The following is a 19,870-nucleotide window of genomic DNA, read 5'->3' as shown; positions in this document are numbered from 1 at the left end:
TAGGCTTTTTCAGGAGAGGTTTAATTACTGCTACTTTGAAGGACTGTGGTACGTAGCCTGTTAGTAAAGACTGATTGATCATATCCAGTAAGGATGAGCTAATTTAGGGCAGGACTTCCTTAAGTAAGTAAGTCAAGAAATGGGGTCTAGGAGACCAGCTGATGGTTTGGATGGGGAAATTGTTGAAGCCAGTTCAGGAGGATCAATTGGAGAAAAATAGTCCAAATGCACATTAAGCCCAACAGCTGTTTCCATGGTTCCTGAGTTTGAATCAGAACCTGTTGAGGGCAGGAGGTGATGAATTTAGTCTCTAATAGTTATAATTTTATCATTAAAGAAGCTCATGAAGTCGTCCATATTAAACCAATAGGTCTAACTCATTAAACCATTAGGTCCAACCCCACATTAAACCCAGTGGTCTAACCCCATATTAAACCAATAGGTCTAAGTCCATATTAAACTAATAGGTCTAAGCCCATATTAAACCCAGTGGTCTAACCCCATATTAAGCACAGTGGTCTAACCCCATATTAAACTCCATATTAAACCCAGTGGTCTAACCCCATATTAAACTCCATATTAAACCCAGTGGTCTAACCCCATATTAAGCACAGTGGTCTAACCCCATATTAAACTCCATATTAAACCCAGTGGTCTAACCCCATATTAAACTCCATATTAAACCCAGTGGTCTAACCCCATATTAAACCCTGTGCCGGTTTAACCGTGTCCTACTGCAGCCTTTCCATTAATCTGACGGATTTCCGTTCACGCTCCTTCCGTGCTGAAACATGCATTAGTGCCGTCGTGGCTTTACGGTCAAAGTGAGCAGGACCGTGAGCCGCCAGGTCACCGTGCAGGGAGTACGGGCACTTTACTGCAGTCTCAAATACCGCGAGACTACGGTGGCCTGGCCGTCGAAGTCTCGCGAGCGTTGGGCAGCTGTTTAGTCTGTGTTTTTTTAGGCTGGTGCTGCTCGGTCAACACGTGGGGAGGAGAGGCTGACTTTCCACAGGGGCACATTAGGAAAAACTCACTTTATCAGCACTGTTCTCATCGTGGCGGCTCCGAGGACCCTGAAACACCGTAAGTAATCCGAGACCGAAGCCCGGGGAGGAAACGGCGTGTTTTAGCGGCCGGGGGAGGCCAGGCCGGTGGACGTGGGGACCACGGTGTCCACACAGCGTGACTTTGTTCAGCCGCTCTCTCCGGGCTGCAGCACTGACCCGAGGCTCAGAAACCCGTCCGGGGACGGTTCTGCAGACCCGGTCCGGCGGGCCATGTCCCCGGTGGGGAGCAGTAATCCCGTGTCATTGAACTCCTAGCGTGCTGCCGTCTGTCTAATTCATCCGCCAGCTAGCCTCCGTCCTGCTGTAACTATGACGATCCCGTCATTGCTGCTCTGTGTGCGCCAACCGCAGCCTCCTGAGTGTCCTCAGCGGTAATAAAGGCTGCGGGCTGTCCGCAGGAACAGGGCACCGGGCCGCCGTCCTCACCAGGCCGGCTAGCAGGCTAACGTGAAGGTCTGCGGCCCGTGGAGGACGAGGAGGCTGTCTTTGGCTTAAAATGTCCTTTAACCTGCGTCAGTCTGGCTCCAGCCCTCATTGGTGCGTCCGTGGGGTCTGTGTCTGTGGCGCATTGCCTGTGTGGCGGCCTAACGCGGTGCTCCGTCGGTCACTGAGACCGTGGAGTGGCCTCAGACACGAGGCTGTGGTGATGTAACCAGCCCACGGTCCGTGACGGTCCGTGGGCCACGGAGCCCACAGAGCCGGGCGGAGTGATTAGCTGCGGGGACATTTGACTTTACTGCTTATCTCCATTCATGAAGTAGTTCTGTAACCAGCCTGCTTACTCCACTCCTCTGCACCGCGGCCTCCTGACCAGCCATGCCTCATCCCGGCCGGGTAACGGCAGTGGTAGGTCACAGCCACCTCCGGTACCGGATTTCAGTCCAGCCACGGCTACGCCAGACTTCCTGTCAATAACTGTCAGTTAACTCTGCCATCTCACGGGTTAAACGCTGCACATCTAATCGGCGGATACACTGGATGATCGGTGTTTTCTGAAGAGTTCGGCATTCAAACGGGGCACCCAGCGGCTCAGCTCAAGTTTCAGTTCCCACAAATTGTTCTCATTGATTATTGACCGCCTGCCGGTTTCGCCTTCATTCTGTCTGAGATGGTTGTGCCATGTTAGCTGTAGGTGTTTGTCAGCTCCAGAGACCGGGCTGAAGTAGGAGGGACAAGACCAGAGTCTGGTTTCCACATACGTGCTGTGTCCTTCCCCAACGTTACCTCTCTGCACACGGACACGAAACGGACACGATGCCGAGCGCAGCTCACGGAGGAGGCTCTGCTAGCGAGCTAGCTAACTCTGCTAGTTAGCTAGTCAGCTGGCTAACTCCGTTAGCCGCTCTGTTTATTAGCCGGTGTGGAGCTAACGGTATATAACGGTACACACGACACGAGACCTCAACACCGGTTATTATCTGTCACCAACGAGGAGCCACACGCCGCGTTATTGTAGGTGTCTTTGCAGGTGTTATTGTAGTATCGTTGTAGTATTGTATTAGTGTTGTAGAAGGTAGCTGTGCAGCAGGCTGCGGTTAGCTGATAGTCATTATGAGCGTGATGATAATATAATAACTATAATGATGATGACAGTGAGAGACTGAGATCTCCAGTGACTGTGGTTGACTGTCACATAACATGAAGGGCTGGCCTGTTGGAGACGACATTGCCACCAGCAGTCTAACCTCTGGACGGACTGCTTGTCTTTGGACCATCCAACCTCAGGCAGGCAGATCCCAATAATTATAATAATAAGAAGAATGTGTGGATTTCCACATGCTTTTATATAATCACTTTGCCAGAAAAATATATATCATGAAAGCCTGGATTGTGCATGTTTAACCCGCCGAATGTCTCGTGTAGTGGTGTCCAACTTTGGACAGAGACTGGACTTTATAAAATAGGACTGGTAGATCTGTGGGACATTAGTTATGGCACCATCAACATGTTGCAGTCAAAATTTCAGCTGTCAGAAGAAATATGCCTGTACACATATTTCTATATATTCACATGTACGTACATGCATTTAATGAGTTAAAACTAATGTGGTCTAATCCAGCAACCCTGAAATACATCCACCTTTATGAAGGTTATAATATTCACTATAATGTTTTATGTGGTGTGCTGTTGGTATCAAATGTATTTGCTATCCAAGCTGCTTAGGTTGTGTGTTGTCAGCATGTTGTGCGGCTGGTAGCGTGTAAATACAGCCCGCGATCTCCCATATCTGAACGGCAAGGTCACCGTCTGAGTGTTGACTTCTTTAAGGTCATGAACAGCCCCAGTCTGACCTGGGGGGGGGGTGAGGGTATACACCTGTGTGATGTGACCTTGTCCAGGGTGACTGTGGTGGGGCCACTGTCCCACACTCAATCTTCACTTCCTCAGTGTTCGTATGGAACGACTCCACACACTGGACATCACAGCCCCCCCCACCCTTAATCAAGTATTGATCAATAGCAGTGAAACTGTTTATATATTGTATATCGTATGGAATGGATGTGCCATAATGGTTGCCATAGTTGTCGTTTGCTCTTAAAATGTACATTGCTGATGTTTTTCCTTTGGGATCAACAGGTGGCCACATAGTAACACATAGTGAGTCTCCATGTTCATCCTGTTGGTGCATTCAAGGACACAACAATATGTAACCACATGTAACGATGTCACCACCGTGAGGACACGTCATAGATTATATATAAAGAGGATGACTCGTCTCCACAGACTGTATATAAACACGACTGGCTTCCTCCACAGACTCTATATAAACACGACTGGTTTCCTCCACAGACCGTATATAAAGACGACTGGTTTCCTCCACAGACCGTATATAAAGACGACTGGTTTCCTCCACAGACCGTATATAAAGACGACTGGTTTCCTCCACAGACCGTATATAAAGACGACTGGTTTCCTCCACAGACCGTATATAAAGACGACTGGTTTCCTCCACAGACCGTATATAAAGACGACTGGTTTCCTCCACAGACCGTATATAAAGACGACGACAGGTTCCCTCCACAGACCGTATATAAAGACGACGACAGGTTCCCTCCACAGACCGTATATAAAGACGACTGGTTTCCTCCACAGACTGTATATAAAGACGACTGGTTCCCTCCACAGACCGTATATAAAGACGACGACAGGTTTCCTCCACAGACTGTATATAAAGACGACGACAGGTTTCCTCCACAGACTGTATATAAAGACGACGACTGGTTCCCTCCACAGACTGTATATAAAGACGACTGGTTCCCTCCACAGACTGTATATAAAGACCAATGGTTCCCTCCACAGACCGTATATAAAGACGACGACTAGTTCCCTCCACAGACTGTATATAAAGACGACTGGTTCCCTCCACAGACTGTACATAAAGACGACGACTGGTTCCCTCCACAGACTGTACATAAAGACGACGACAGGTTCCCTCCACAGACTGTATATAAAGACGACGACTGGTTCCCTCCACAGACTGTATATAAAGACCAATGGTTCCCTCCACAGACCGTATATAAAGACGACGACTAGTTCCCTCCATAGACTGTATATAAAGACGACTGGTTCCCTCCACAGACTGTACATAAAGACGACGACTGGTTCCCTCCACAGACTGTACATAAAGACGACGACTGGTTCCCTCCACAGACTGTACATATAGACGACGACTGGTTCCCTCCACAGACTGTACATGAAGACGACGACTGGTTCCCTCCACAGACTGTACATATAGACGACGACTGGTTCCCTCCACAGACTGTACATATAGACGACGACTGGTTCCCTCCACAGACTGTACATAAAGACGACGACTGGTTCCCTCCACAGACTGTACATAAAGACGACGACTGGTTCCCTCCACAGATTGTACATATAGACGACGACTGGTTCCCTCCACAGACTGTACATAAAGACGACGACTGGTTCCCTCCACAGACTGTACATAAAGACGACGACTGGTTCCCTCCACAGACTGTACATATAGACGACGACTGGTTCCCTCCACAGAGTGTATATACATTGATAAACTGATTAATTTCCTCAGACTGATTGCTGAAATTGTGCCTCCACTATATGGACTGGGTATTAACAGCGGAATTATTCTAGTGTCAGCATGGTGTGTGGATGGTGTCGTCTTTCTCGCCTCAGAGAACGAGTCTTGTTGGCTTTGCATTATTCAGGACGAGGGCCACAGCCTCTGTACACTCATGGGTTTTCATGGTCCAGACTAAATGTTCTCAGAATAGAGCAGCTACTGGTCAGTGGAGATAAACCCTTAAATTAACTGGCGATCTTGGAGCTTTCAGAATAGTGTCACCTGAGATCTCCCTCTGCTATAATCATATAAACACGCTGTAATCTTTATTTTTTGCTCTGGCATATCAGATTCCTACAGAGCAGCTCTGTCTGTTGTTACTGGGCATTGGATGTTTCCCAGGACTCTGCACAGGGCCACCAGTTGATTACCTCAAGCAGGTGGGAGTGCCAGCAGCCACAGAGGTCGAAAGTCCAGCTCACTGGTGCTTCCTCTCCAATTCACTCCATATATACTCGCACATACATACATGAAGCGAATAGCAGCTGCCAGCCAGCGCCGTGTCTGAGGCATGGCAGGCTGTGACTGAATTATGTCCAGCCCACGTGATGCATTCTTCGTGGTGGAGGCCAGCTCGGTAGCTCTGTTAAGGAAAGGCATGTGCACATGGCCTTTTTTTAACATGGACTCGGAGTCGTCTCCTGTTCGGCACACTGGGAACTGGGCATGCAGTGGGATGTTCCGGGGTCTGCTGTTTGTAACTCTTAGATCAGACTGTGCTCTCTGTGCTGTGTTTCATTCGTTTGGGTGTCTGACTGAGTGAGTGTTTGTCTTTCTGGTTGAGCTTTTTCCACCGAACACCGTGTAGCAGTCAAAAGGAGGTAAAAGCTTTTAATAACACGAACCACCCACCTCTGACAGTCACACAGCGTCGTGTTGGTGTGACCTTCAGGTACCGGTGACACAATGAAATGGGATCCATGAGGTCTAGTTAGAGTAACTGATCAGGGAATTTGAAGGCTTATCAGACACCAAACCCTGCACAGCACTTACACAGGAATCTCCATCTGTGTAAAGTTATTACGGCGCAGTTATCTTTCACACGACAATCGGAAGTAAATGGGAGAAATGTGTCATGTTTGTAATACACTTCGTACCCGACTGGACAATGCAGCGCCTCACCGCATGGTGCTGTGTGGTGGTCAACTTGATTGCCAGGTGACCTCACCAGGTGACTTTTTTTTCTTTTTTGCTGGAGCCCTTTAGTGACAGCCCCCATTCAAATGAATGAGTGAACTGTGACTCTGTGTTGGGCTGGTGTGTCCCTGATTGTCCCGCTCCGAAAATGAAAATCTGAAGGTTGTAGATCAGACCTGTTATCAGCCGACACTCAATATTCAGAGGTTTGGACTGGATCAGAACATTCTGTTGTAGGAGCCCATTGAAGACTTCTGTGTGCTCTGAATTATATGTCAGATTGGATTGGTGGTATAGAATTGATATCAAACCGGCTTAGTCTTTCTTGGGGTCATATGGGATCTCGTGTAATTCCCAGTTGCCTTTATGCTGGCTGAAAGATCATTAATAAACCTCAAATGAAGTCGTAATCGACAGGCGGATCCAGACCAGTCTACTCAGATTTGCTCCAAGTTTTATTCACTTTTTTTTTTTTTTCTTTTTTCATGAAAGGTCCTCCACTAATACAGGTCTGTGTTTCTTTGTCCTTCCAGGTGTAGCCGTTAGAGTCCTGAGGAAATGCCACTGAGGTTTCGCTCTTTTGTGCCCTACACGCTGCCTGGAGTACTCGCGCTGATCGGCTGGTGGTGGTACATCTCACGGAAGAAAGAGCGGTTCATTGGCCATGACAGCCCAGAAGGGGCTCCGAGAGCCACTGGGCTCAGAACATCTCCAGCAGAGGGCAGCAATGGGTTGGTGGAGAAGGGCACCATATCCCCCACAAATGACACAGAAAGCCCCCCTCACAGGCCTCCAAAGGTCAGTAACCAGAGAACAGAACAGGATGCTATATCTCAGATCCATGTCCAGGACACCAAGGCAGCACCTTCACTGGAACAAACTTCTGAAGAAGCTGCCCTACAACTCGTCAGAATAAAAAAAGAGGAAGTCTATAAACCCCCAGTCTCCACTCTAGCCTCACCTGGCAAAGAAGACCGCTTGCACAAAGACCCAGAGAGAAGCTCCTCAGCTGCCTTGGTAGAAGAGCTGGAGAAACACCTTGTCAGAGATCCAGCCTCCGCTCCAGAAGACGTCATCTCGCCTTGCCAGTCTACCAAAGTTACCAGCTGCTCTCTCACAACAGCACACCTTTCTGATGCAGAGAGGCCTGAGCCAGAGGGGGAAGTCGCAAAGCACCACAGCACTGTTAGTACACAAGAAAAAGTGGTCGTAATTGCAGTCACCCCAACCAAAGTGCAGAGAGTGACCCCATTAGAGGCCGACTCTCTAGAGACGCCCCCTTCAGCACAGGATTTCCACCATCACGCTATAACCAGCACACCTACCTTCCCTGCTCCGACCAAGGTCCAAGATCCCTCCACCACATCTGCGTCCCCAGAGGACGTCCAGGTACACAGTGGCAGTGAAGAGGAGCCGGACCTGGAGCTTCTGGCAGCTGGACTCATAACTGAGGTCATCTCGGCAGCCACCCAGGAGGTTCTTGGTGTCACCAGCTGCCAAGGGGCAGACGACAGCCAGCTGGGCTGCAGCAGCAGCAGCGCCCCACTGGGTGGTGGCAGACTGTGCTCTCTGCAGGAGCCAACCACGGCAGCACAGCAGCACCACCAACTACTGAGCAGTCCCTCTCGGATAGGCTGTGAGTCCAGAGAGGCAGCAGAGAAAGAAGAACAGGGGATGCTTAATGGGTGCTCCACGGCTGCAGCATGGGAGCCTGTCAACGTGTGTCACAGGGGTCATCAGACAAACAGTGCACAGAGAGGCCACTGGCCAATAGCAGCACACCAAGCAGCACAAAATTCCCCTTTGCTAAACAAGAAACTGAAGGCCGACGAAGCAGCTGTGCTGGGTGAGGACTCTGCCTGCAGCACATGCCACTCTGAGGATGGTGTCAGCAGCGAGGACCTCCACAGCAACATGTTCGACAACCAGATGGAGATGATCCAGGTCACAGACTTGTCAGCCAGAGAAGTCACACAGCCTCAGCCACTAGTCGAGACCGCCACGGAGGCAACGGTTTCGGCCGAAGCTGAAGAGAACTCGGTGGATGCTGTGTGTGCGATAAAGGGTCTGAATGGAATAGGTCTGAGAAATGGGGGCCATGGGACATGTGAGGTGGAGACGGACCAGTCTGGAGGTGAGACATCAGTCTGTTCTGGTTATTACTGTCAGAGTTAGACAGGCCCATAATGGAGCTTTGAGGCTAATACTGATAAACAATCTTAATATGGATCCCGTGCAGATGATTAAGATCCTCATCAAAAACTTGTCTAAAACTGTCCTAGCTGTGATGAAACGGAAAGACACGGTGACCAGCAGCAGTGCAGCATCTTTCTGTTGGCTCATCCGATGCTCTCTCTGCGATGAAGTTGGCTAAACTACTTTTCAACCGCCTCTGCTGCTGCACACAATAATGAAGCAGCGTGGCAGGACAGACGCTCTGTGGGGCATGAGGATTTAAGAACTGAACTGTGATCAGGATGTAGGCTACGTTTGTTTCTCTGGTGGAAATCTGATGTCTTTACTTTATTATCAATGATAAACAAAGGCTTTGAGTATTACACAACATGGGACAGCTGTAGGTGTTCAGTCCTCATGAAAATGAAAAATAGTTTCATTAACAGTAGCTGTACATGAAAAGAAAAAATAAAACAGACGTGAAGCACAACAACACAGTGCATCATTTTACATCATGTTATGGTTAGCTACAGTTGAGTTTTCACCAACAGGAAATTAACAGCCGTCGATCGGAACAGAAAACATCAAGGTTTCCCATAAAAAGGTGATAAAATGTTTGATGTTCGATTTTGACTGTGGGAGCAGTGATATAACACCCATTTGTCATTTAGCTGGTTCAGCTGGACACCTGTGGAGGTCACAAGTGTCCGTCCTAAAGGGGCCGATGTGGAGCCACCCGGAGCATTTCCATGACTACAGTGGTAAACAACGTTGGCCTCTGCGTAATGCCAGAGCTCGCAGGTTTTGAGCAGAACTGAACCCACACAGAAGGGCTCAGCTTTCTGTTGTTTCTGTTCACAGCTCTCTCTATCTGTGATGCTCAGACTGCAGATTACGCTCACGTTACGTTGGGATTTTCAGGTGACACAGTCACGCAACATCAGCATACAGGCCAGGCTCATGTTTGTGTGCTCACGTCAGATAATGTCCGAAGGACATTCTGGTCCAGGGACAGAGACCATCAGACAATCTCTGAGGAGGAGGATGTTGCGGTTGAAACCTGTCTTTTAAAATATCTCCTGTCACTTTTTTTTTACCACTGAAGTGAAATAACGTCAATCACTCCTTGTTACCCTTTGCTGAGTTGTTCTCTTGAGTATTTGTCCTGCTGATGGACTTCACAGGTATAAATCCTCAGTGTGCTGTTGGTGCAGTGTGTGAGTAGAATAAGAAAAAGGCTGGAAACAGCTCACATAATGAACTCCGCATGAGCTACATGTAATTTACATCAACATAACAGTGTTAGAGAGACATAGTGTTAGACAGGAAATTAACGTACCAGTGTTCACTCCTCCAGGTACATGTGCATCTAACCTAAACTGATTTAGACAGTAAAAATCCATAAAATCCATTATTAGTAGGCTATTAGGATGTTTTTTATATTTATACTAACGCATGCTGTATCTCACTGAATACAGCCTCCCTACCTAAAAGCAGCTGTTCTAAGGTGGAAAGCCTGAACTATTTTTGCATTTAAAAAAACTGTAACTGCAACAGTGGAGCGAATGCAAAAACTCTAATGTTAAAAATGTTTGGTTAGGGACCTGATTGAAGATGAGAGCAGAAACAAAAGAGTGATTTCCTGCAGTGATGAAGATTTCAGTGATGCAGTAACGTGTAAAGGCTGGGCTGCATGTCAGCAGACTGCCCTGCATGGGTAAAGGTGATGACGTGTGTGTCTGTCTCCAGGCTCTGATGTGAACAGTATGGACTCAGTGGACAGTGGGTGCACTATGGGTGCCGGGGAAAGCCAGAGCAACAACGCTGCCTCCTCAAGCTCTGAGCTCATCATCTGGGAAATCGAGGTGCCAAAGGTGAGTCAGGGCAGCTGACACAAAACGTAAAACTTCACCTTTTCATCAAGGTACCACCTCACCAGAGAGGGGATGTCAGGGTGAAAGGGATCCAAGTGGCGACTGTTGTCATAAAAACTAACGTGAAAGGCCCAACAAGGTGCTAATGTTTGGCATAAACAGTCATGTTTGATGAAGGGTGTCGATCACACAGTGTCATGAAATAGAATATAAGCACAAAACTGTGGTTAACTGCAGGTTGAATCCAAAGACATTTTCAAATCATACACATACGATCCCACCCTAATATTGGTGTTTAATTTTAGGGTGGGATCGTATGTATCGAATCCTATATGAACGTCTGATTTTAACAACTCCCCATGGTGGTATACGAGGAGAGGCTGGCAGGCAACAGTGCACGCTGCCCAGAGTACTCCAGTCAGGCCTCTTAATGATCACGGTCAACCAGTTAATGATTTACAGTACAGGGACACCAACAGGTCCAAGTCCAAGGGCCGAGAGCAAAGACTGGCACCTTGACTGAGATCAGCTGGTCCAGTCTGAATGTGTGGCCACACGACATACCTTCAAAATGAACCTTTATAAACGAATTGTGGTAACTGAAAAAAGATTCTGTTAAGGTCACCATGTTTTTTTCTTTTCTTAAAACGGAACAAACTATCTTTACACAACTGGCTTTTAATTCCAGTCATAATATTAAAGTGACGTATGTTTGTGGTATCGTATCACACAAGCATCATGAAACAAACAATTCAAACAATTCACTGAAAAGGTGCAGCTGGAGAAATGTTAAATACCTGAAGCATATGAAAGTATTCCTACCAAAGGCAACCCTTACCTGATGCTTATGATTTACAGGGAATTACTGTTTCACTTTTTTTCTGTTCAGAAAGGCCTGAATTGTAGCGAGGCTCTTACTAATATTTAAGTATTTAAAGTGTGTTTATTTAAGTGTGTGAAACAAACCCTACTGTTGTGCAAACGAATCGTCCTTTTAAGATAAGGTAAGATAAACCTTTATTCATCCCACATTGGGGTAAGAACAACAGTGCAAAGATAAGTTAAACAACAGGTGCCTATATAAGTAGAATATAATATAGATAGAATAGAAAAGCTATGCAGTATATACAAAGAGAGATTGCACTGTAGTAGAATGGATGAGTGAGAAATTATTGCAAGTCAGAAAAACAGTATTGCACATAATTGACTGAGGATAAGATATTGTACATGAGTCCAGTTGAATTAACAGTTCTGTGTACAGAACCTTGTTGTTGACCTTGTTGTCGTCGTCTCCTCTGCCTGTCGTCCTGAACCAGCATCTTGTGGGACGGTTAATAGGGAAACAAGGGAGGTACGTGAGTTTCCTGAAGCAGAACTCTGGCGCTAAGATCTACATCTCCACCCTGCCTTATACACAGGAGTTCCAGATCTGTCACATAGAGGGTGAGTCAGGGCCCAGGTCCCCACATCACCCGATGTCTTATGAAGAGCAGGGTCCAGATCTGTGTTTATGTCCTCTGAAACTTGTGTTTGACGCCCCTTCAGGTACGCAGCAACAGGTGGACAAAGCCTTGTCACTGATCGGAAAGAAGTTTAAGGATCTGGACTTGACCAACCTATATGCTCCTCCACCGCCCCCGCTCACATTGCCATCACTTCCCATGACCTCGTGGGTAAGGACGGGCTCTCTGGGCCACTGTTTATTGTGAGATTTTGATTGTACCCTGAAAATGCCCAGAAAATTCTCACACTTTCCAGCACATGTTGACCAGGCCAGAGATGGCCCTCACGACTAAGAATGTCGCTGCATCTTTGCATTGTGTGTTTTTTGTTGTAGGTTTTTAATTTGGTTTATTTATCACATTGTTGTGTCTGAAAATGCAGAATTGAAAGATTTGTCCTCCTGTAAAGTGAACTGGTTAACAGCTCAAATGTGATTAGGACCAGTAATAACCAGGGGGAAGTGTTTTCCGTAGCCTGAAGGGGTAAAATGGTGACGATTAGTCTTGTTTGTGTGGTAGTAACAGTTTAGGAGCTGTAAGAGTTTGGATGCCTGGCATAGCTTGAGATGGGATTTGATATCTTGTTCTATTCTGGATTTAATTTCCACTTGAGTAAAATACCCAAATTTGTTAAGCTCCAAGGCCATCGAGACCGTTAGGGGTTCTTTCATTCACGACCTCTCTTTGATCGTCTCTTTCTGACAATGAGACCAACTGACTGACGCCACGATCCGTCAGACCTTCAGCACTCCAAAGTGTGGACAAAGTGAGTCCCCAAAGCCAAAAGGGCTTTTGCTGTGAGGGTTCTCACAGCAAAACACACCGCCTCAGCACGCCACCAATGTTACACGACACTGTGCGACCAGCAGCCTTCCTTAATGTAATTTAAGTTCACAGTCCATGCAGAAGAGTTAGTGATTTGTTTAGCCGATATTTACAGATTGGTATCATTTCCTCTGTGGTGTTTTTACTGTATCTGATGCAGCTGCAGCACATACCCAGAGTTAGCTTTAACAGCAGTTTTCATAGCCAAACGAAAAATGTGTTAAGACAAGGTTGATGCATGTTCCAGAGCGGCGGTGAAAGCCCTGTACCCCATAGGCACAGTGTAATCTCTGCTTTAGGTATCACTCTGAGTGAGATAAGAGTTCATATTTTTGACTCATCCGCAACTAAGCAGGGCGAGTTCTATAAATGTGAAATGTGACTTATTGAGTGATGTTAAACCATTTGTTAGCCATCACTCTTGGAAGCATGTGAGATAATCTGATCTTCTCTGGTATTCCTGAATCTGCTCCAGACAACCCTGAGACAAAGACCAAAGAGTTCCTGAAAACTCACCTTAAACCTCTAGCAGATGCTTTCCAAAACGTCACCGTCCATCGAGCTTACTGAGTGAGTCCACCATCAACTGAAAGGAATTAAAGGGACTAAAGTCAGAGAGGAAATTCTCCTATAACACCACAGATACGTCCTACAAAGTGTGGAGAGACTGGTACACAGCACTGGTATCATGTACTCCTTCAGTTCTCCAGTGAACAGAGGAAAATACTGTCAACTCTACGCTCTGCATGTCATGTTCATGGGTCTGATCAGTGTTCCTCCTGCTGTCTTTTCATGCTTTTTTTTTTTTAGTCAGTTAACTATTTTGAGGGATAATGATGCACTCATTCACTTTGTTTTGTTGTTGTTTTTTGCTACTGCGTCTGGCACTGCATTTGGCTCCCTAAAGTACCTGAGAATGCTGCTTTGGGTTTTTTATTTATTTATTCTTTTTTTTGATGAACTGGATCGGACTGGATGAACAGACTGGGTCGGACGGGGTGGGACTAGATGCCATTTACTGGAAGAGTAATGGTTCCTGTTGCGTCCTTTGTCTTCTCAGCTCCTGCTCCCCAGCGGAGTGACCGTTGAGGTGATAGTGGTGAACATTGTGTCAGCTGGTCATGTGTTTGTCCAGCAGCACACCCACCCCACATACCACGCCCTACGAAGCCTCGACCAGCAGATGTTCCTCTGCTACTCCCAGCCAGGCACCCCTGCCCTACCCTCACCTGCTGAAGGTAACCCAGGTCCCACGATGTGTTTGGGTCCAAACACACTAACCAATGTTTCTGCAGTTTGTCTAGTTTTCACCATTTCTACAGGTAGAGACTGACTCAAAGTGCACCAGTGTTGTATTTAAGAAACCAGTATTGGAGTGAGCATTATCCAGAGGCTACGCCACCCTGAGAAAAACCATGATTTTGTTGTTCACCAAAGGGGGTGTGTGCGTGTGCGTGTGCGTGTGCGTGTGCGTGTGCGTGTGTGTGTGTGTGTGTGTGTGTGTGTGTGTGTGTGTGTTGTGGCCATCAGGGATATTCTTGTCTTACATTTTCAGTCAGGGAAATCTTTATCGGACAAAGAAGATAAGCACACAACCTGCTGTAAAATCTTATGTTTTGAACATGTAAAAGTTGTCACTGTTTCTTCTCTTCCATGACTACAGTGCTGTCGTACTGTTACCTCCAGCTTCACCTGTCTGTCTCTGTCTCCAGTGGGGGTGATTTGTGCAGCTCCGGCAGTGGAGGGAGCCTGGTGGAGAGCTCAGGTCATCACCTTCTACAAAGAAACCAATGAGGTGGAGATCAGATACGTTGACTATGGAGGCTACGACAGAGTCAAGATAGACTCTCTACGGCAGATCAGGTGAGAGTAACTATGGATTAAAACTGAACCATGGCATTCAGAACACAGCAGGATAAACATCAAGTCCACTGATCCTCCTCTCCAGCCTCTATCAACTTGGGAGTCCTGTTCATCTGAGAGCACTCAGTACTGGGGTCCCTCAGGGTCCCCCCTCTTTGCTCTGTACACCAAGTCACATTCCTGGTGCTCCCACACACAGCTGTGGATGGACCGGACCTTCTGTTATTTCAACAGTTTGAAACTCACCCAGATGTCTGTCAGTGGGCGCTCACTCTGTGGCCGTCTGGCAGTGGGCGTCTGCACACCACCTGAAGTTCTACCTTGACACGACCAAGCTACTCTTCTTTCCAGGAAGGGTCCCCCATCCATCTCTCCATCAACATGGAGGACGCAGACGTGTCTGGCTCAAACAAGAGGAACCTGGCTGGATGAACAGCCGTCTTTTGCTGCCCACATCGCTGTGATGACCTGCAGGTTAATTCTCTATAACACCAGGAGGACACAACCATTCTTCATCCAGAGGGCAGCACAGGTTCTGGTCCCTATTCTGGGTCCAGGTTCTTGCCATCTCACTTCCAGACCACCGTAACCCCCTCCTGGCTGCTGTACCTGCATGTGCCCTCAGACCTCTGCTCCAGACTACAGCAGTCCAGTTGGCTGGTCCTCCCAGACTTACCCAGGTCCTCTGCAGCCTGCCCTGGCTCCCGGTGGCAGCTCCAGTCTGATTTCCAATGCTGATACCCGCCTTCGGTGCTGCGAGTGGCACAGGCCCCCACCTACGTCCAGGACCTGGTCAGACTGAGGACCCTAGCACGTCCACTTCCTGCCGGCTGTCTGCTGAGGGTTAGCTGGGTGCTGTCTTAGTGAGAGAGACGTGACTGCTGGTTGTGATGAGCTGGTGAAGGCAGAGGGAGCGGGCGTCCCTGGAGTCCTAGCAGAGGGAGCGGGGTCCCATCATAGCTGTAATGACTCCTCTGGTGGTTCAGCAGCGTGCTGAGTAAAGGCACGGTGTAGATGAGACCATTTTAAGTCATTGTGGATTACCATGTGTTTAGTTAATAGTTTAAACTTGTCTTCCTCCACTGTGTGTTTACTGTTTGAGGTCTCGGTACATTTTCCTAAACATTTGGCTCCTTTTTGTTTTCCAGGTCTGATTTTGTCACACTACCATTTCAAGGTGCTGAAGTATTACTCGACAACATCGCCCCTCTTCCAGGTACAGCACTGTCTGGTGTGAACACATAACTTAAATGCCACAGCCAAACATTCAGTAGCAGCACTGCAAGCCGTCTGAGCATATGAAGAGAGCTAATTCTTCACTGTAGGCTTCTATATAAATGTTTTGATGATTAAATCCTAAAAATTCCGTTCAACATTTTGTCTTTTTGTCCTGACATGTTTGAAATGTCCTCCATCAGGAGAGGATCGTTTTTCACAGGATGCCACATCAGCGTTGGAGGAGATGACCAGAGGACAGGCGTTGCTTGCGCAGGTAAGACCAGCCCTAAGCCCTCCTCCCCAAACCTCTGAGTGTCTAAGTCGACACTAACTAACTGTCCGTTTGTCTTCATCTGTCTGTGAAGGTCTCGAACTACGACAACAACACGGGCCTCCCACTGGTCCACCTGTGGAACATGGTCGGTGACGAGGTACACTGCTTGCATACAACCTATTTAACCTCTAACTGTACTACTCAAGTTGTAACTGCTTTTGTCTCCATGGATAAATATACATGTCTATTTGAATAAGCCCAACTCAGGCTTATATCGGACTTGGTCAACTTTCTGTTTCCAAAAGTCTGTTTGGTCCAGTTGCATCAGATGTGTATTGTGTAAAAACTGAAACTCTGAGATGCAGTGGGTATGATGAGACTTGTCCTGATGGAGTCAGTGCTGGGGTTACTGTGCTAGCTGTTATAGTACAGGAGACCCCCCCCCCCCCCCCCCCCAACCTAATGTCTCTCCTCCTCTTCAAGGTGATCTCGGTGAACCGTACGCTGGCAGAGAGGGGCCTGGGGGTCTGGGTGGACGGCTTTTAAACCAACATGCTCTGACCTCCATCCCCCCACCCACCCCCTAATCCTCATGTGATCATCAGGGTGGGGCCCTGGTCCTCCTGGGGGTCCCAGCCCCACCAGACACACCACTGGATCTAAGAAGATTGTTTTTCCTGTCTTTTCTGTTTCATTACTTTTTTTTTTTTTTCCCCCATCCCCTGAAAAGAAATTAAAATTGTTTGCAGGCATAAATCTCCAAGAACACAGCACTGCTTCAGAAAAAGACAACTTCCCCTCTTGGTCTTGTACACAAAAAGAGCTCACTGAAGGAAAGGAAGAGGTACTTGTACATTTTTAAAAACAAAATCTATATACTAAATAAAGGTTCAACCAAGATTTTTCCTCCCCATCCTAACTTAATTTTTGCTCTGCGCTCATGGACTGTGGGCACTCGTGCTGTGAGGAAGGACAATCCCCTCCATCAGTCCACATGAACTCTTGTAGACGGTCTGGGAGTCTTTGGTGCCCTGGCTCTAGTTGTCTGAGGGTCGACATATTTCAGGTTGATTTTGGGGGGCTCTTGTCTGGACAGGATATGGGGTCAGAGGGCTTCAAAGGGTGGACCCTGATGGATCACTGAGGACCCGGTCGGTCAGCTGGCCTCTTGGACTTTTTTTTTTTTGTTTGTCTCCAGCAACCTGAACAGTGTCACAGGATTTACGAACATCTACCCACCAGATTAAAGATGCCTCAACAGCTTTTTACAGTGGGACCCAGATTTCTGAAAGTCAGTTTGTCAGCCTCAGCCAAAGGCCTCATCCAGCCGACGTGGGGGTGGATGGTAGCCCTTCTCACATCTGCTCTGCTTTTAAAGACTGACATGAATGTAAAGATCTACTTCTGCTTGGTTAGAGCTCCTCCAAATCCCAAACGTTAGTCCCCCCAAAAGTCCTGAAAGATGTTTCTTCCACTCTCAAACTAACAACTAAAATCTGGACAAGGGGGGGAAATGAGTGATTTAATGACACCCTAGCAGTCAGAGAACACTCTGTAACAAACATGTTAAACACGTGGTTGAACATGTAAACCTAAAACAAAGCTGCTAGAGGTCTGCGTCGACTAGTCTTAACTGATAAACTGGGCATCCTCTGGTTTGATAAGAAATCAGGATTTTCTGAGCATCAATGCACAGATGGGCCTTTTTCACAGGACATTTTGGTTTGTCACAGTAGGAAAAGCACAAGTGTAAATAATCAAATGAATGATGGCTAAATTCCATTTAGCTGCTTTAGTTTCAGGTTGCTGGCATTGTGCACACTGGTTCACTGTCAGCTTACTGGGACAGAGCCATCATTAATGTTAACACCTGTGCTTTTACTACTAGGACCAGCCAAAATGTCTGCTGTCTGATATTCAAAAATTAGAGTTGGACCGTGTACAAAGTGTAGGAACAAGAAAGGGACTAACCCTCTAATCTGAATGGTCTGACTGAGCCTGATGGGTAGTGAGCTCCTTTGGGCTGGTTATACCACCAGGACAAGCTTGTGCATCAAGAGGGCCTGGGATAGGGTAAGAGCCTGACAAGTCTCCATTGAACCCTAATAAACCAACCTCCAAATTAATGTGGTCAGTTTGAATTGGTACGACCCATGCCTCATGTCTGTGTTCTCAAACCATGTTTCAGTAGGACTCAGATGTGTGAAAACACGGGAGCTTTGGAGAGAACTGAACCTCACGGGGACCGAGTTTCCATTGAAAACCATCCAGTAACTCCATGTGTTTCAGGTTTTTATTGAGGTTCTTTTCAACAAGAATGAAATCACTTTTACTTTAGCAATAAGGCAGCTTAACTCTGACAGACTGAAGGACAGAAGGGGACACGTTGGGCTTTAGGTGTTAAACTGGACTAATGAGGAAAGTCCAGTGGGTTAGGACCAACGTACGGCAGGTCAACTGCAATTTAACGACGCATCACTTCAGTCACGTATCTCAGGAACGCTTGTTTGGTTTATCAAAGAGTTGAGGGCAGCTGGTGGAAAGACATTTCACTTGACATGAAACATGGTGAAGACCCTACGACATGCGTACGAGTTGTTGAAGGTGTACGTACAAGTTGCTGAGGGCGTCCACACGGTGGTGAATCGGAGCAGTAGCCATATTGTCTGTTGTTGGCATATGTGCGTCCTTCCTGTTTCACATGACCTGTCTGCTTCTGTGTGTCCCCTGTGTTTGAAATCTGCCATACGAGTTCATCTCCCCATCTAAAACCACGCCCAGAAACCCACCACACCTTAAAGATTTGTTTGATCAAAGTAGAGATTTGTTCTGTAAATAAGATATTTGACTGTACTTTTCTATAACACTGGAGAGAGATTTAAAGGGAACATGATTATTTTTGTTTCTGTGTGGTCTGGTTCATCCCCGCCCCCCCAGTGGGACTGACTCTGTGGGACAGTGTTTGTGTAGCTAGACGACTCATCATTTGTTATTTAAATGGGGTTCAGCTCTCGTGCCCAGAAGCATTTAACATGTACAGATCAGTTTTGCTAGGCTCATCTTAAATTTGGTTTGTTGATTGTACAGATCTATTAGGGGAAAAATAAAAGTTATTCAAAGTGTTTATGTACTTTATTTTTCTACGTCTTAATTGGTGGAGGGCTTGGACACATGCTCATCAAACCTATTTTAAACATGTTTTAAAGATGCATGTCAGATCAGAGTAGGTCATCCAGCACGAAGGGGACACTGTATGGGCTGGAGCCCCCTACTGGCCAGAGGGAAACACTGGAAGTATAACTTAACATTAGTTATATGAAGGGATTATTTTAAAGGTTTCCTGAAGAGGAACCAGTTTATTTGTATGAACAGATGATTACGTTGTAGTTACGTATGAAAATTGGGTGAATTTGAAGGATGAAGACATGAAAATGTGTTTGAGGTCTCAGTATCCTGTCGTGGCAGCCTGCCTCCACCTCAGCTACATGTTAAGAAGAGCTGCTAAACAGAACTGTCTGTAGAAAACCTAATAGTGTAGAAAATATCATAAAATAGAAAATGTCTCCACTTTAAGGAGTTAAAACCAACTAAAGATGGGCTAAATGGGGACAAGAACACAGTCGAGTGTATAGAGAGAGATCACTGCAGGTTTTATGTATCATCCCGGCACAGCTATTCTGGATCTACTGAATATCACACTACCTTAATTTACCCGTTAACTTCCACCCATGTGGCACCATTTAAAGCACAGTTGAAAACTACAGGTGTGGCACTCACCTCAGAGCTGAACTGAAATGCATCATGGGAGTGTGACCCCACATCGGGGTAGGTTT

General features: G+C 46.9%; 1 protein-coding gene across 2 annotated transcripts; it reads left to right on the top strand.

Moving 5' to 3' along the window:
• Positions 1-965: 965 nt before the first annotated feature.
• akap1b (A kinase (PRKA) anchor protein 1b) lies at positions 966-19,159 on the top strand. 2 transcript variants are annotated; one of them, XM_070828977.1, is made up of 11 exons: positions 966-1,086; positions 6,840-8,440; positions 10,231-10,355; positions 11,672-11,798; positions 11,901-12,028; positions 13,743-13,920; positions 14,395-14,545; positions 15,694-15,761; positions 15,964-16,037; positions 16,129-16,194; positions 16,521-19,159. In XM_070828977.1, the coding sequence occupies exons 2-11, from the start codon at positions 6,865-6,867 to the stop codon at positions 16,581-16,583; spliced, it is 2,556 nt and encodes an 851-aa protein (XP_070685078.1). In that variant the 5' UTR covers positions 966-1,086; positions 6,840-6,864; the 3' UTR covers positions 16,584-19,159. The 2 variants fall into 2 exon arrangements, with proteins under 2 accessions (XP_070685078.1, XP_070685079.1); XM_070828978.1 differs by lacking the exon at positions 966-1,086 and adding an exon at positions 5,462-5,549.
• The last annotated feature ends 711 nt before the right edge of the window (positions 19,160-19,870 follow it).

The sequence above is a fragment of the Pempheris klunzingeri genome, chromosome 4, assembly GCF_042242105.1.
Source record: "Pempheris klunzingeri isolate RE-2024b chromosome 4, fPemKlu1.hap1, whole genome shotgun sequence".
NCBI lineage: Eukaryota > Metazoa > Chordata > Actinopteri > Acropomatiformes > Pempheridae > Pempheris > Pempheris klunzingeri.
This window is presented reverse-complemented; position numbering and strand designations above follow the sequence as displayed.

Coding starts and splice junctions, on each gene's coding strand:
- akap1b (XM_070828977.1), top strand. CDS start 6,865: ATGCCACTGAGGTTTCGCTCTTTTGTGCCCTACACGCTGCCTGGAGTA. Junction 8,441..10,230: donor GGAGACGGACCAGTCTGGAG/GTGAGACATCAG, acceptor GTCTGTCTCCAG/GCTCTGATGTGAACAGTATG. Junction 10,356..11,671: donor GGGAAATCGAGGTGCCAAAG/GTGAGTCAGGGC, acceptor GTCCTGAACCAG/CATCTTGTGGGACGGTTAAT.